The 13225-nt window shown below is 36.7% G+C and overlaps 1 protein-coding gene across 1 annotated transcript in view; it reads left to right on the top strand.

Moving 5' to 3' along the window:
* GRIN3A (glutamate ionotropic receptor NMDA type subunit 3A) overlaps positions 1–13225 on the top strand; it is a 180240-nt gene that overhangs the window by 60949 nt on the left and 106066 nt on the right. Inside the window, exon 3 of the mRNA XM_006145562.2 lies at positions 11983–13030. Coding sequence (XP_006145624.1) covers positions 11983–13030 — 1048 coding nt within the window. The remainder of the gene's footprint in view (positions 1–11982; positions 13031–13225) is intronic.

The following is a 13225-nucleotide window of genomic DNA, read 5'->3' as shown; positions in this document are numbered from 1 at the left end:
CTTAAGGAAAAGATGTAAAATGAGAATAATTTAGGAAATAAGAGGATTTAAAGAAAAACTCTAAAGAATTAAATGTCACACACTTGAATTTTTAAAAAAATGAAAACTATGATTATTAATTCAAACAACTAGAAGTCTATGGAGGTTATAAAATGTCAAAATTCAGACTAGCAATTGGCATAATGGCTATGTCGCTGGACTCCCATGTGGCTGACCGTGGTTCGAGTCCCGGACCTGGTGGCTTGAACTCAACACTAGGCATGTGTGCATGCTTTCCCAAGATCCCAAGAGGAGAATGGAGGAGAAAGCATTGAGGTGTGGCCATCCCCTCTAGGGGGTGATTTCTCACTTTCTGTCTCTTTCTGTCTTTCTGGAGAGTGCACATGCCCTATAGCAAAAACCTCTGGAAAAAAAAAAAAAAAGTCAAAATTGGGTGTAAGATTTCTAAAAGTCTATCCAGAGACTAGTTTGAGGCTTTTTAATGAAAAAAAGAAAAAGGTAGAAACAACACCAATAACAAAAACTCACACTTTTTAAGTGTAAGTTTGTAACAAATGTAAAAACATACAACTTTGGAGGCTGTGAGTTTTTGATTAGAAGATTCAGTGTAAACATGAATTACATTAAGAAAGATAGTATTTATGAACATTTATGGATCTCTGGCTACCTCTCTTCTTCTCCCAGATAAAGAAGAAAAAAAATAAATAAAACTTCAAGAATAATCCTTTATGTAATTGGAAAAAGATTTTGAGATGCGTTTTCTACTGCCTACCAACAATTGGTAGATCTGGAGTTAAATTAAAAATGACAAAGAAACAAATATTTAGACTCATACGTGGGAGCAAGTATGCCTGACAACTGAACTCAGTAAACCTAATGAGAATTAGCTGGGGCTCATGGGAGGGGAATTTGGAAGAGTGTCACTAGTAATAACATTGTCAAAGATTTCTAATCAGGCAAAGGCAAAAAAAAAAAAAAAACAAAAAAACCCACAAAGTTCTTATGGGCAAAAAAATTTAATAGAGCTTTGTGGATGATGAGCAAATTTCTCATTCCTCAGGGGGACGATATTAAAGAAGATGAGATGATCATGGGAAAAGAAATACAGCTCTTTTTTCAAGATTTAAGAGAATGATGACACAGATTTTTTTTTAATGATACCAAAAAATTTCCTAAGGGGAAAAATAAATTTTAATACTTCACAGAGAAAAATAGACATTCCCATGTGCACATATGATTAATAGAAGACAACAGTAGGTGGGAAAAAATAAAGCTAATAGAGCAATCTAAAAAGAAACAAAGAATATAGTCCAGTTGCCTGGTACAGACAGGAAGGGCATGGCTGCGTGATTCTGGACACCGTACGGGAAAGCTCCTGATTCATGTTCCAGGTCTACCTGGACACAATAGGTGCATCCACAGGCACACCTGTGGTCCTGATTGGCTGCAGAGCTCAGGGGAGAATCGTTGCATGAAGACCTCATTGAGAACTAAACAGGTAGCTCCCTCTCTCTTTCCTGCTCATAAAGAAAATAAACAAATGTTTTAAAAGAAACAGAGAAAATGAGAAAAGGAGATGTACAGAAAGATGGGTTGATGAGTGAAAAAAAAAAAATCAGAGTAAAAGTAAATATATGATGTGTAAACAACGAGGATATGGCAGAAGACGTGTGAAGATGGTGATGCACTTAAAAAATACAGAAGTAGATTACTATGTCACCAAAATGAAGACTGAAAATAACTGGATTATTACAGGACTATTTCCAAAGCAAAGAAAAATGCAGATTTATAAGAAACATATAAACAAATTATTAGTTTCACATAATATAGTGATCACATATTGAAATATCAGACCTGTAACATTAACATATACAGTGGCATTTGGCACAAGCACTTCTCTCTGGTGAGAACACCCACTTTCTGGTATTAAAAATAAATTAAAATTAGGGGCCAGCAGGTGGTATGGTGGTTGGAACACTGTATTCCCATGTGGTCAACCATGGTGCAACTTCCAGACCCAGTGGCTTGAATATCATATCAGGCACACGATATGATATTCAAGCCAAGAGAAGGGCTCACAGCCATTGGGGGGTGGGGGATGTCTCACTTTCCCTCTCTCTGTCTCTCCCCAGTGGGCACATGCATCCTATGGCAAAACACTAAAAACAACATGTAAATAAGTAAAAGTAAATATTTTATAATCTAATCCCTCTCATATAATTAGAAACAAATAACAAAAATAAAAAAAGAATTCTTTTTTTTAAATAATTATTTATTCAGGACCAGCATTTTAATTTGACCAGAGAGAGGCAGAGAGAGAGAGAGAAAGAGGGAGAGAAAACAAGCCACCGGCTCTGGGTCTCGAACCATGGTCAGTCATGTGGGAGTGTCAAGCATCTTAGCCACCATGCCACCTGCTGGTCCCTCCCAAAAAAGATAATTCTTAATCATGTAGATACTAAAAATAATTCCAAGTTCACAAAAGAAAACAAATTGAAATTATAAACTATCAGATAATAAATAAAAGGAAAAAATTAATACTAACAAATAGTTTATCAATGTTATATTTATACTTTAAATGCCTCTATTATTAAAGAAGAAAATGTGACTACAAATATGCACTCATCCAAATAAACACGAAAGAGAAAGAGATGGGAGGAGATCAAGAAGGAAGGAATTAACAAAATACAACCCCTTGGGGCCGGCAGGTGGAGGGGTGGTTAAGGGCACTGGACTCCCATATGGCCAACAGTTTGAGTCTCAGATCTGGTGGTTTCCTTTCTCTCTCTCTCTCTCTCTCTCTTTCTCTCTCTCTCTCTCTCTCTCTCTCTTTCCTCTCTCTCACCCTATTCCTGTCTAGTCAAATTAAAATAAATAAATAAATTTAAATAAAATAATTATTTAAAAGTAAAAACATACAACCCAAAATTAACAGAGAAGAAAATTTTAAATTAGTGGAAGATGGAAGGAGACCAAGAAGGAAGGAATTAACAAAATACAAACCCAAAATAACTGAGAAGAAATTTTTAAATTAATTAAAGAGTTATGCTGTAAAGATGTACAGCAATTCAATGTAAAAAAAAAAAAAGAAGAAGAAGAAAGGAAGAAACTTTAAAAAAATAAATAAAGACAGACAATGCAACAAATAAGAGAAACCAGAATGAAGGGAACTGACAGTACAACAATTCCTAATAAATATGATCAGTCTAGCTTAGGGGCCAAAAGAAGATATAAACTACATGAAATCAAAACCAAGAACCAGAGTTTGGTCGATGGATACAAAACTGCAATTAAGTAAAAGGGGTAATTTCTAGTGTTATATAACATAGTAAAGTGACTACAGTTAAACTTATTTTATTGTATGTCTTAAAATAACTAGAAAAAAAGATTTTGATTGTTCCTGACACAGATTAATGTTTGAGGTAAAAGATACTGTAATTGCTTTGATTGGATCATTACATATTTTATACATGTATATCATACTGTACCCTCAAAATATGTATAATTATCACATGTCAGTTAAAATAAAATAAAAAATAACAAGAAGTACAAAATAACATTTTAAAAAACTAAATGGTAATCTAGTTATGAAAAATGTTACACCACAATATATGTGATAAATAAAGGGTAAGTGGGGCTAGAGAGTAAACTGGAAAAAAAAAAAGATAAAGAGTTCCCCTTGATGGTTTCTGAAAAAAAAATTAAGAGATTAAAAAATCAAAAGAGAAGTTAAGATTTACAAACAGGAGAGAGAGGGAGAGAGAGAGAGAGTCAGGTCTAGATAGTTTCAGAACTGATTTGCGTAAGTTCAAGTAGGAAAACAAAGCAATCATTTCAGCTGAAATTGATCTAAAACATTTCTTACGAAACACCTTTGCTTTCTGTACTTTGAAGAATACCTTAGTCTCATTTTGAAAGTGCAATAAACATTCTCTAAAATGAACTACAGGGGTAAAGTATTAGATTATTGGAAAAGTCATGATGTATTTTTCTGTTTTTCTATGCAAAAATGTGTCATGACTTTTCTGACCACCCGATATAATCAGATCTATAATTTACTTTTTAAATGCTGTAAATGTGTCTAATCAATCAGAAAAGAACTTCACAAGTTTCCTGGTCACATCTACTCACCTACCTGCCCCTGGGCCCTATATTCTCTCTGTCTTCTCCTTTGTCCACACTCTTCTCATAGTAAACAACATCCCTCCACTGGTGCCTCACAGCACAGCCTCACTAGTATTCTCAAGGGCATTGTCCTAGGAATTCTCTCGTGCCTCTTCCACATCAACATTTTTTCTGCTAGATTGTTTTATGCATATACATGTGTGCTTCTTTCATCAGCTAAAATACGTGTACACAGATATTCATAGAGATGTTTACCTGATTTCCCCCCACCATCACTATTCCATTTTCCTCCTCTTCACAGAATAAGTGTCCAAAGAGTTATTTCCAGTTTCTCTCTTCCATTCTCCCTCACATTTTCTCCACTGAGGCATTAGGTTTCAACACTTCACTGAAATTACAAAGTCACCAGTGACATACAAGTTTCTAAAACCAACAATCTATTTTCAGTTCTAATGTATGTGATCTATCAGAAGTATTTGACACACTTAATCACAGCGCTCTTCTTGAAATACTTGGAGTTGCCCTCCTAGAACACACCAAAGCCTGTTTTCCTACATCTCTGGTTATCTCTTCTCAGTTTCTTTTACTAGTTTTTTCTCACCAGTGCCTTCTTGAAATGTTGGAGTGCTTCAAGATTTATTCCTTAGACTTCTCATCTACAGTTACTCGCAATCTGATCTCACTTGGTCTCCTTAATACCAATGTATAGGCTGATAGTTTCCAAATTTGTATCTCCAGTGTAGACCTCATTCCTGAGCTTCAGATAATCCAACTACCTACTTAACATCTGCATTTGTATGTTTATAAATTATCTCGAACTCAGCATTCACAGCACTGGACTCTTGGTAGTTTACACCTCAACCCAATGTTCCTATAGTTTCCTTTATCTCAGTTGATAGCAATTTCATCCTTCCAGTTGCCCATGGCAAAAAATCTCAATGGCATCTTTGACTCCCCTTTTCCTAGCAGCCAATTTGAGCTATCACCAAATCCTGTCAGTTGCAGCTTAAAAACACTTAGATCCAGGACTCCCACATAGTCGACCACGGTTTCAGTCCCGGACCCAGTGGCTTAAACTCACGCTGGGCGCATGTGCGTGCTTGCTCAAGATCCCGAGAGGAGAATGGAGGAGAAGGGATTGCGGTGTGGCCATCCCCCCTGGGGGGTGATTTCTTGCTTTCTGTTTCTCTGTCTCTCTCTGTCTGTCTTCAGTTCTAATGTATGTGATCTATCAGAAGTATTTGACACACTTAATCACAGCGCTCTTCTTGAAATACTTGGAGTTGCCCTCCTAGAACACACCAAAGCCTGTTTTCCTACATCTCTGGTTATCTCTTCTCAGTTTCTTTTACTAGTTTTTTCTCACCAGTGCCTTCTTGAAATGTTGGAGTGCTTCAAGATTTATTCCTTAGACTTCTCATCTACAGTTACTCGCAATCTGATCTCACTTGGTCTCCTTAATACCAATGTATAGGCTGATAGTTTCCAAATTTGTATCTCCAGTGTAGACCTCATTCCTGAGCTTCAGATAATCCAACTACCTACTTAACATCTGCATTTGTATGTTTATAAATTATCTCGAACTCAGCATTCACAGCACTGGACTCTTGGTAGTTTACACCTCAACCCAATGTTCCTATAGTTTCCTTTATCTCAGTTGATAGCAATTTCATCCTTCCAGTTGCCCATGGCAAAAAATCTCAATGGCATCTTTGACTCCCCTTTTCCTAGCAGCCAATTTGAGCTATCACCAAATCCTGTCAGTTGCAGCTTAAAAACACTTAGATCCAGGACTCCCACATAGTCGACCACGGTTTCAGTCCCGGACCCAGTGGCTTAAACTCACGCTGGGCGCATGTGCGTGCTTGCTCAAGATCCCGAGAGGAGAATGGAGGAGAAGGGATTGCGGTGTGGCCATCCCCCCTGGGGGGTGATTTCTTGCTTTCTGTTTCTCTGTCTCTCTCTGTCTGTCTGGCGAGCGCACACGCCCTATAGCAAAAAATCAAAATTTTAATTTTAATTTAAAAAAAAATAAGCCACTTAGGTCCAACGAAGTTCTTCCCACTATCACAGCTACTATCTCAGTCCAAACCACTGTCACCTTTCGTCTGGCTGCCTGAAACAGCCTAAATGCCTAAACAGTCTTTCTGTATCTGTCCTTGTCTCACTTCAGTCCATTCTCAACACAGCACTTTAACAATCGTGTTTAAACAAAAGTCATATCATACCACTTCTCTGCTTCAAGCCCCCAGTGTTCTTCATCTCAAACAGAGAAGAAACGAAGTCTTTACAATGACATACAGAATCCTATTTCCCTCAAATCTCACTCCCTGCTTAAGTTTTCTTTGATCTGATCTTCATCTCTCCTGCCCCTTATTCCCTTTTCAAATATGTCAGACATAGTCCTACTTCAAGGGTACTAGACTTGCTGCTGCCCATACATGATATGGTCCTTACTCAGATATCCTAATAGCCAGCTCCTTTTCTTTCTTTGTTTCTTTACTTAAATGTCTCCTTTTCAGACAGGCCACTCTTGGTCTTCCCTGATTTATTTTTCCTCTCTCACACTTACTACTATGTAATAGCCCATGCACATTACCTATTGTCATATTTATCCTGTCTCCTTCGATACAATATAAGATACATATATGCAGCATAGATTGTTGTCTTTGTTCACCATTATATTCCTAACACTTAGTGTCTGGCACTTAGTGAATATTGTTGAATAAAAAAAAGGATGGAGTGAGTGGGGTGTTATTTTGTTAACATCTTTACTCATTTGTTTTAATGAATAAGAAAATCTTTTAATTAGCATGTCAAAATTTTGTGTACAAATATGGCTCCTACAATATATCTTAAATATGAAATACTAATCTTGCTCGTACTGTCTCACAAACATTTTATTAGTAATTGGCAAAGTGCAAGTTTTATCTCAGCTGCTGTCCAAATCACACATATTCTTAATTAGTGATATATTTGGGAGCTTTTAATAAAGTAAAACTAACTAATAAGCCTCATTGCTTTAAGCAGAGTAGTATCTTGGGAGATTTGCTGATTAGAAAAAAAAAAAAAAAGATAAACTAAACTGCTCTGTTAAAAACTCACTATGTGTAAGGCACAGTGCCAAGCAAGATTCTCACTGATAGAGTAACATTGAGGCCCTGATTGTACTGTGAGAAGAGCATGGTATTATTCTTTTAAGTATTCTCCCAGTTATCATCTCTTCCTTCCTGTATGGATATTTTACTTGCTTTGAGATCAATAGTATCAATGTAGATCTCTGGTTATGTCATTACACTGCTCAGAAGTCTTCATGGCTTCTCTTTTCCTATTAAAATAAAATCCAGTCTCATAAAAAAAGTAAGTGAGACCTGTATGATCTAGTTGCAATCTGTTTTTCCTATATTATTTTCTGATATTTTTTTATCCTGCTCCTAGATCAGATTGTTGTACTTACTACTTCTTCTTATATTTTCCACCTTCTTACCTTTCTTCAGAACATTCCAAAATCTGGGTGATTTGATTAAAGTTCACATCCAGGCTGGAGTAGTTGTCTGATCAGCACAGAGAATGATGGTATTATTGTTCTTTTTGATCCAGGTTCTAAATTTCTATTAATGAAATTTTAAGATTCCTTTTGTCTTTTTTATACCCACATTGTTCTATGGGCTTACATCGAGCTTATATTCAAGTAAATAAGACTATAGGTCTTATTTATATGACCATCTGTCAAGCTGAGTTTCTTTGTATGGTTTGTGAACTAACCACAACCCTATGCATTGGGCCTTTGCAAAATCACTGCTTTTATTTTGAAAGATTAAATGTCTCTGGATTATACCTTCTCCCCTTCACTTCTCCCGCCATTACCTTAGCCTTTGCCACCCTAAACCCTTTATGAAATAAGTAAAGAGACAGGAAGAGAGAAATAAGAGAGAAAAGGAAGGAGCATTCATTCCCACATGTGGAACCATGTTTATCCCCCTCTTCTTTTCAAACTATATCCTATATAGGTAGCCGGGGAAAAATATTTCTAAAATCAAATCTGACTATCGTGTCCCTCCCCAAACAAGTGCCCTCAATGACTCCCCACTGGCTCTATTGTGGCCTTAGATCCAGTGTGATTCATTTCTCACCTTAATCTCCAGTCTTATTTCTTACCACACTCTCTCTGGCCTTTGTACATGCACCTGTCTGGGTTGACAGCATCATGTCCTAGCTGCACTTGTGGCTAACTGTATTTCCTTCTTCAAGACTTAGTACTGGCATATCTTTCTTTAAGAAATCTTCCTTGGCACCCCTAGAAGAACATGTGCAGGTGTCCTTGCTCTCTGTTCCAAGGCACCAGGTTACTATCATGACGTTCATTGTACCGGTTGAATTTCCTGATCACTTTCTTTCTCCCTATAGTTAGACTTTGAGCTCCTCGAGACCAATGAGTGTATCTTTCATCTCTGTAATCCTAGTGCTAAGAACTGTGACAAGTATTTGTATTGGTTTATCTTGCCAATAAAATATTCCTGACTTTTTTCTTGCTCATTCAGGAAGAGTCCAGGGTAAGATAAAAAGGAACATGGTATAATTTAGCCTAAGCAAAAGCCATATTTTAATCCTGTAACTATTGGATTGTTGGAAAAGTCTTGATGTATTTTTTCTATGGTTTTCTATGCAAAAATTTGTCATGACTTTCCTACTACCTAATAATGGGATGCATATTTAAACTTTGTTGCACAGTGTCATTACATCACCAAGACAACATAGTGAAGTTGACTATAACCAAAATCTATTGGTGTGTGTATTTTAATTTGTCCTTGCCCTAAGGCTGAAAACAAAATAGGTATGAATGATCTGTCATAAATGAAGATTATCAGGTATTCAAGTTCTTAATGCTAATTGCATAGTGAAATATGTAATGGATTTTCTGGGATAGGTAATTAGAGACATCAGATCCTAATTAATTTGACTTTTTTGACAACTATCTCAAAGACAACTTGAGATGAGCATTGTCCTTCCGTCATAGGCCATCTTAAATTTTATTTAACACCAATAGTGAGGAACAGGTTTTACTGCTCTAAGGGAGCTATATAACCTGTGAAAGATTTCTGAAGATCTCTAAGCCTTTTTCTGAGATAGCTTAAGTATTTATTTAGTCAGAAGATGTCTCTCAAGGGTCCATCCGGTTAAAAATCTATAATCAGTAAGCCCCAAATAATGAAGGACTCCTCTTCCCACAACTATTACTTTACTTTCCTGATCACTAAACTGACCAAATGAAATTTACCTATTTACCAAAATGGCTATTACCAATAGCCATTTTATTCCCTAGGTTATATCAGTGTGTTTTAACAAACCTAAAGCCATATTTCTTATCAGAAATATAATTGTGATCAATTTTAATCACCTTTCCTTTATAGTACCTTGGTAATTATCAGTTGACTATTCTGTACATTTTAGTGATTTGATTCCCCACTTCTCTAAAGAAGCATAAAATTGTTTTAAAGTTGAAGACACCTGGTATTTCATTACTTGTTGCAAAATAGAATTCATTTTAAGTGGTAGAGTCCCACTGGAGAGTGCTAACATGAATAATTATCTTCTCATTAGCTGCAAGCTACCAAAATGAACGATTCAATTGCATGTCTTGATAGCATCTTCAAATGTGATTTACATTTACATCTCTAATAAAAATTAGTACGTACTTCACACTTTCTGATTTTTGTATGTTCCTTTGTGGCAACATAAGTTCTTACTACTTCTATGGGTATGTATAAATTACAGAGAAATGTTTATGCCAAGCAATGGCTGAATATGTGTGTTTTTTTTTTTGAATTATTTATTTATTTATTATCATCATTATTTTTCAGTTTTATCAGAGAGAGAGAGAGGAAAACTGAGTAAGCAAGCCGCCAAGTCTAGGACTTAAACCATAGTTAGCCATGTGGGAGTCCAGTACCTCAAACACCATGCCACCTGCTGGCCCCTCTGAATGTGTTTTGCTGAGAGCCTAGATTTGCAGTATCTAGTTCCTCATAACACCTACTATGTTACATTTCTACATTTCAATGTAATTTCTTTTCATTTGAAATGTGCCCTGAGTAACTTCAATGGATTAATTATAATATAATATTTTATGTCTACAACTAAAAAGAATTCTAATAAGAGATTTGGAAAAGCAAAAAGTGACTTGGGGACATTCCTAATTGGATAAAAATAAAATAAAACCTTGAATAGCACTAAATAATAGCTACCATGTCTGGAATATTTGCCCTATGTCAGAAGATGTGGTATGTGCTTCACACTAATTATTTCCAATCCTTATCATTGAAGGAGTTAAAAATATATCATGCTGGCCTATTAACTATTTAAATTAAAGTCACTTAGAAAATCAGTAGATTCAAAAAGATCACTTTGACCTTCATGCTGTTTCTTAAAGGCAAAAGATAAAATTCCTATATGAAAGATGCCCTCCCTATACTAGAAAGACACAACATCCTTTTCCTCAAGGACAAGAAATTCAATCAGGAGAATTCTATACAGACCTTGTTAAAATAACTCTTGACTCTTAAGCCTCCCCACGTAATTTGTTTCTTCACAACTTAACTACTCTTTGTCCAGTTCAGTATAAGTCATTGAATCCAACTACTTCTTTGGGTCTTTCTTTCTTTATGAGGGCTCTTGTGCTACCTAAAATTAATACATTTTTCTTATTATTGTTTGTCATGTCAATTTATTCTCAGATCCAGCCAAGACTCCAAGAGATAAAGGTGGAATTTTTCCACACCTATATCCTAGAGGAAGTATTATTTTTCCCATTTTGCTGATTACAAAACTGAAACAGAGTTAAGTAAATCGCTCAAGGTCAATGCTAGCAGTTGGCTGGGCCAATTTTCAAATGCAGATGTATCTGCCGCCAAAGCCTGGGCTTTTATTTTGACACAAGGCCATAATTAAGATTACAGAGATCTCACAAACGTATAAGTTACCTCTTATTGTCTTATCTGCCTAGACTCAAAAGACATTGAAACTATGATCAAGTGTTTTCCTGTCTAGTCCATATCAGGATATATATTGAAAGTGCTCTAGTTCACAAAGTTAGGAATCGGTAATATCATTTAGTTAATATTTTTCTTTTTTTGTCTTCTGGCAGAAGCTCTCTCTAAAACCAGGGCCATATTTTTTTTTAATGACTTAGAGGGAGGCTAACCTTAGGCTGTCCCAAAAACAGCAACAGCAAGTTAATTTATCATCTTTTCCCTTGTACAATGGATGATATCCAACGTGTAGCTTTGAATGGCCTCATGGAGAGAGATAAGTTCATTGTTTCTGTGCTACAAGGAGAACACTGATAATAAGAATTTGGCTATTTTCTAATGTTATGAATGCAATTTTTAAGCAATGTGAAAGTATATCTGCACTCATTAAACTCATTTCACACCCCAAAAAATATTTATTGAATGAATTTGATTGCATTTAACATAGCGAATGGTAGAAATGGAGCATGATAAAAATACTGAAAATTTCCATAGATTGGAAAGTTGTGAACTATGTAACAATCAGTTCATAATAATGAAAAAAACATTTAATACTTCTTTTAACTGGAAATTAAGAGATTTGGAGTAAGACCAAGAATCAGGCACCTGGTCAGGGTGTTAAATCTGAGGAGAGATATCACTCACTCCATGAAATAGGATTCTTGTCCTAGAATTATGTCCCAGCTTGTTAATTGCTGGGAAAAAAATAGCAATGCCATTTTTTTTAATTAGAGTATCATTTTATTAATTAAGAGAAGCAAGATGAGTACTGTTTTCTGTCTTCGGCCTCAACATTCTTTCTTACTTTTTGCCTTTGTTCCTCTGCCAGGTTTCTAGCCAACACCACTTTCAGAGGCCTCAGTGGTTCCATCAGAGTAAAAGGTTCCACCATCATCAGCTCAGAAAACAATTTTTTCATCTGGAATCTGCAACATGACCCCATGGGAAAGCCAATGTGGACTCGCTTGGGCAGCTGGCAAGGGGGGAAGATTGTCATGGACTATGGAATATGGCCAGAGCAGGCCCGGAGGCACAAAACCCATTTTCAGTACCCAAGGAGACTACATTTGAGAGTGGTTACCCTGATCGAGCATCCATTTGTCTTCACAAGGGAAGTAGATGATGAGGGCTTGTGCCCTGCTGGCCAGCTCTGTCTAGACCCCATGACTAATGACTCTTCCATATTGGACAGCCTTTTCAGCAGCCTCCATAGCAGTAATGATACAGTGCCCATCAAATTCAAAAAGTGTTGCTATGGATATTGCATTGATCTGCTGGAAAAGCTAGCAGAAGATATGAACTTTGATTTTGACCTCTACATTGTTGGGGATGGAAAGTATGGAGCCTGGAAAAATGGGCACTGGACTGGGTTGGTGGGTGATCTTTTGAGTGGGACTGCACACATGGCAGTCACTTCCTTCAGCATTAATACTGCGCGAAGTCAGGTGATAGATTTCACCAGCCCCTTCTTCTCCACCAGCTTGGGCATCTTAGTGAGGACCCGAGACACAGCAGCTCCCATAGGAGCCTTCATGTGGCCACTCCACTGGACAATGTGGCTGGGGATTTTCGTGGCTCTACATATCACTGCCATCTTCCTCACTCTGTATGAATGGAAGAGCCCCTTTGGTATGACTCCCAAGGGGCGGAACAGAAGTAAAGTCTTCTCCTTTTCTTCAGCCTTAAATGTCTGTTATGCCCTCTTGTTTGGTAGAACAGCAGCCATCAAACCACCAAAATGTTGGACTGGAAGGTTTCTAATGAACCTTTGGGCCATTTTCTGTATGTTTTGCCTTTCTACATACACAGCAAACTTGGCTGCTGTCATGGTAGGTGAGAAGATCTATGAAGAGCTTTCTGGAATACATGACCCTAAGGTAATACTTTCTTTTATTCTAGTTTTATTTATTGCCATTATAACTCCATATGTTATCTCTAAAGCTGTAGTATGTCTACATTCTTCTATCTAAAATAAGCAAATTCTCTTGGCCAAGTATAGATGCCAGTGTAAAAGTCAGCTACCTAGTTGAACTAAACATTGCACTGTTTTGTTAAGTGAAACAGAAAGAGTA

This window comes from Tupaia chinensis, unplaced genomic scaffold (assembly GCF_000334495.1).
Source record: "Tupaia chinensis unplaced genomic scaffold, TupChi_1.0 Scaffold000153_1, whole genome shotgun sequence".
NCBI lineage: Eukaryota > Metazoa > Chordata > Mammalia > Scandentia > Tupaiidae > Tupaia > Tupaia belangeri.
The sequence above is the reverse complement of the archived record's forward strand: the minus strand, read 5'-3'. Positions and strand labels throughout refer to the sequence as shown.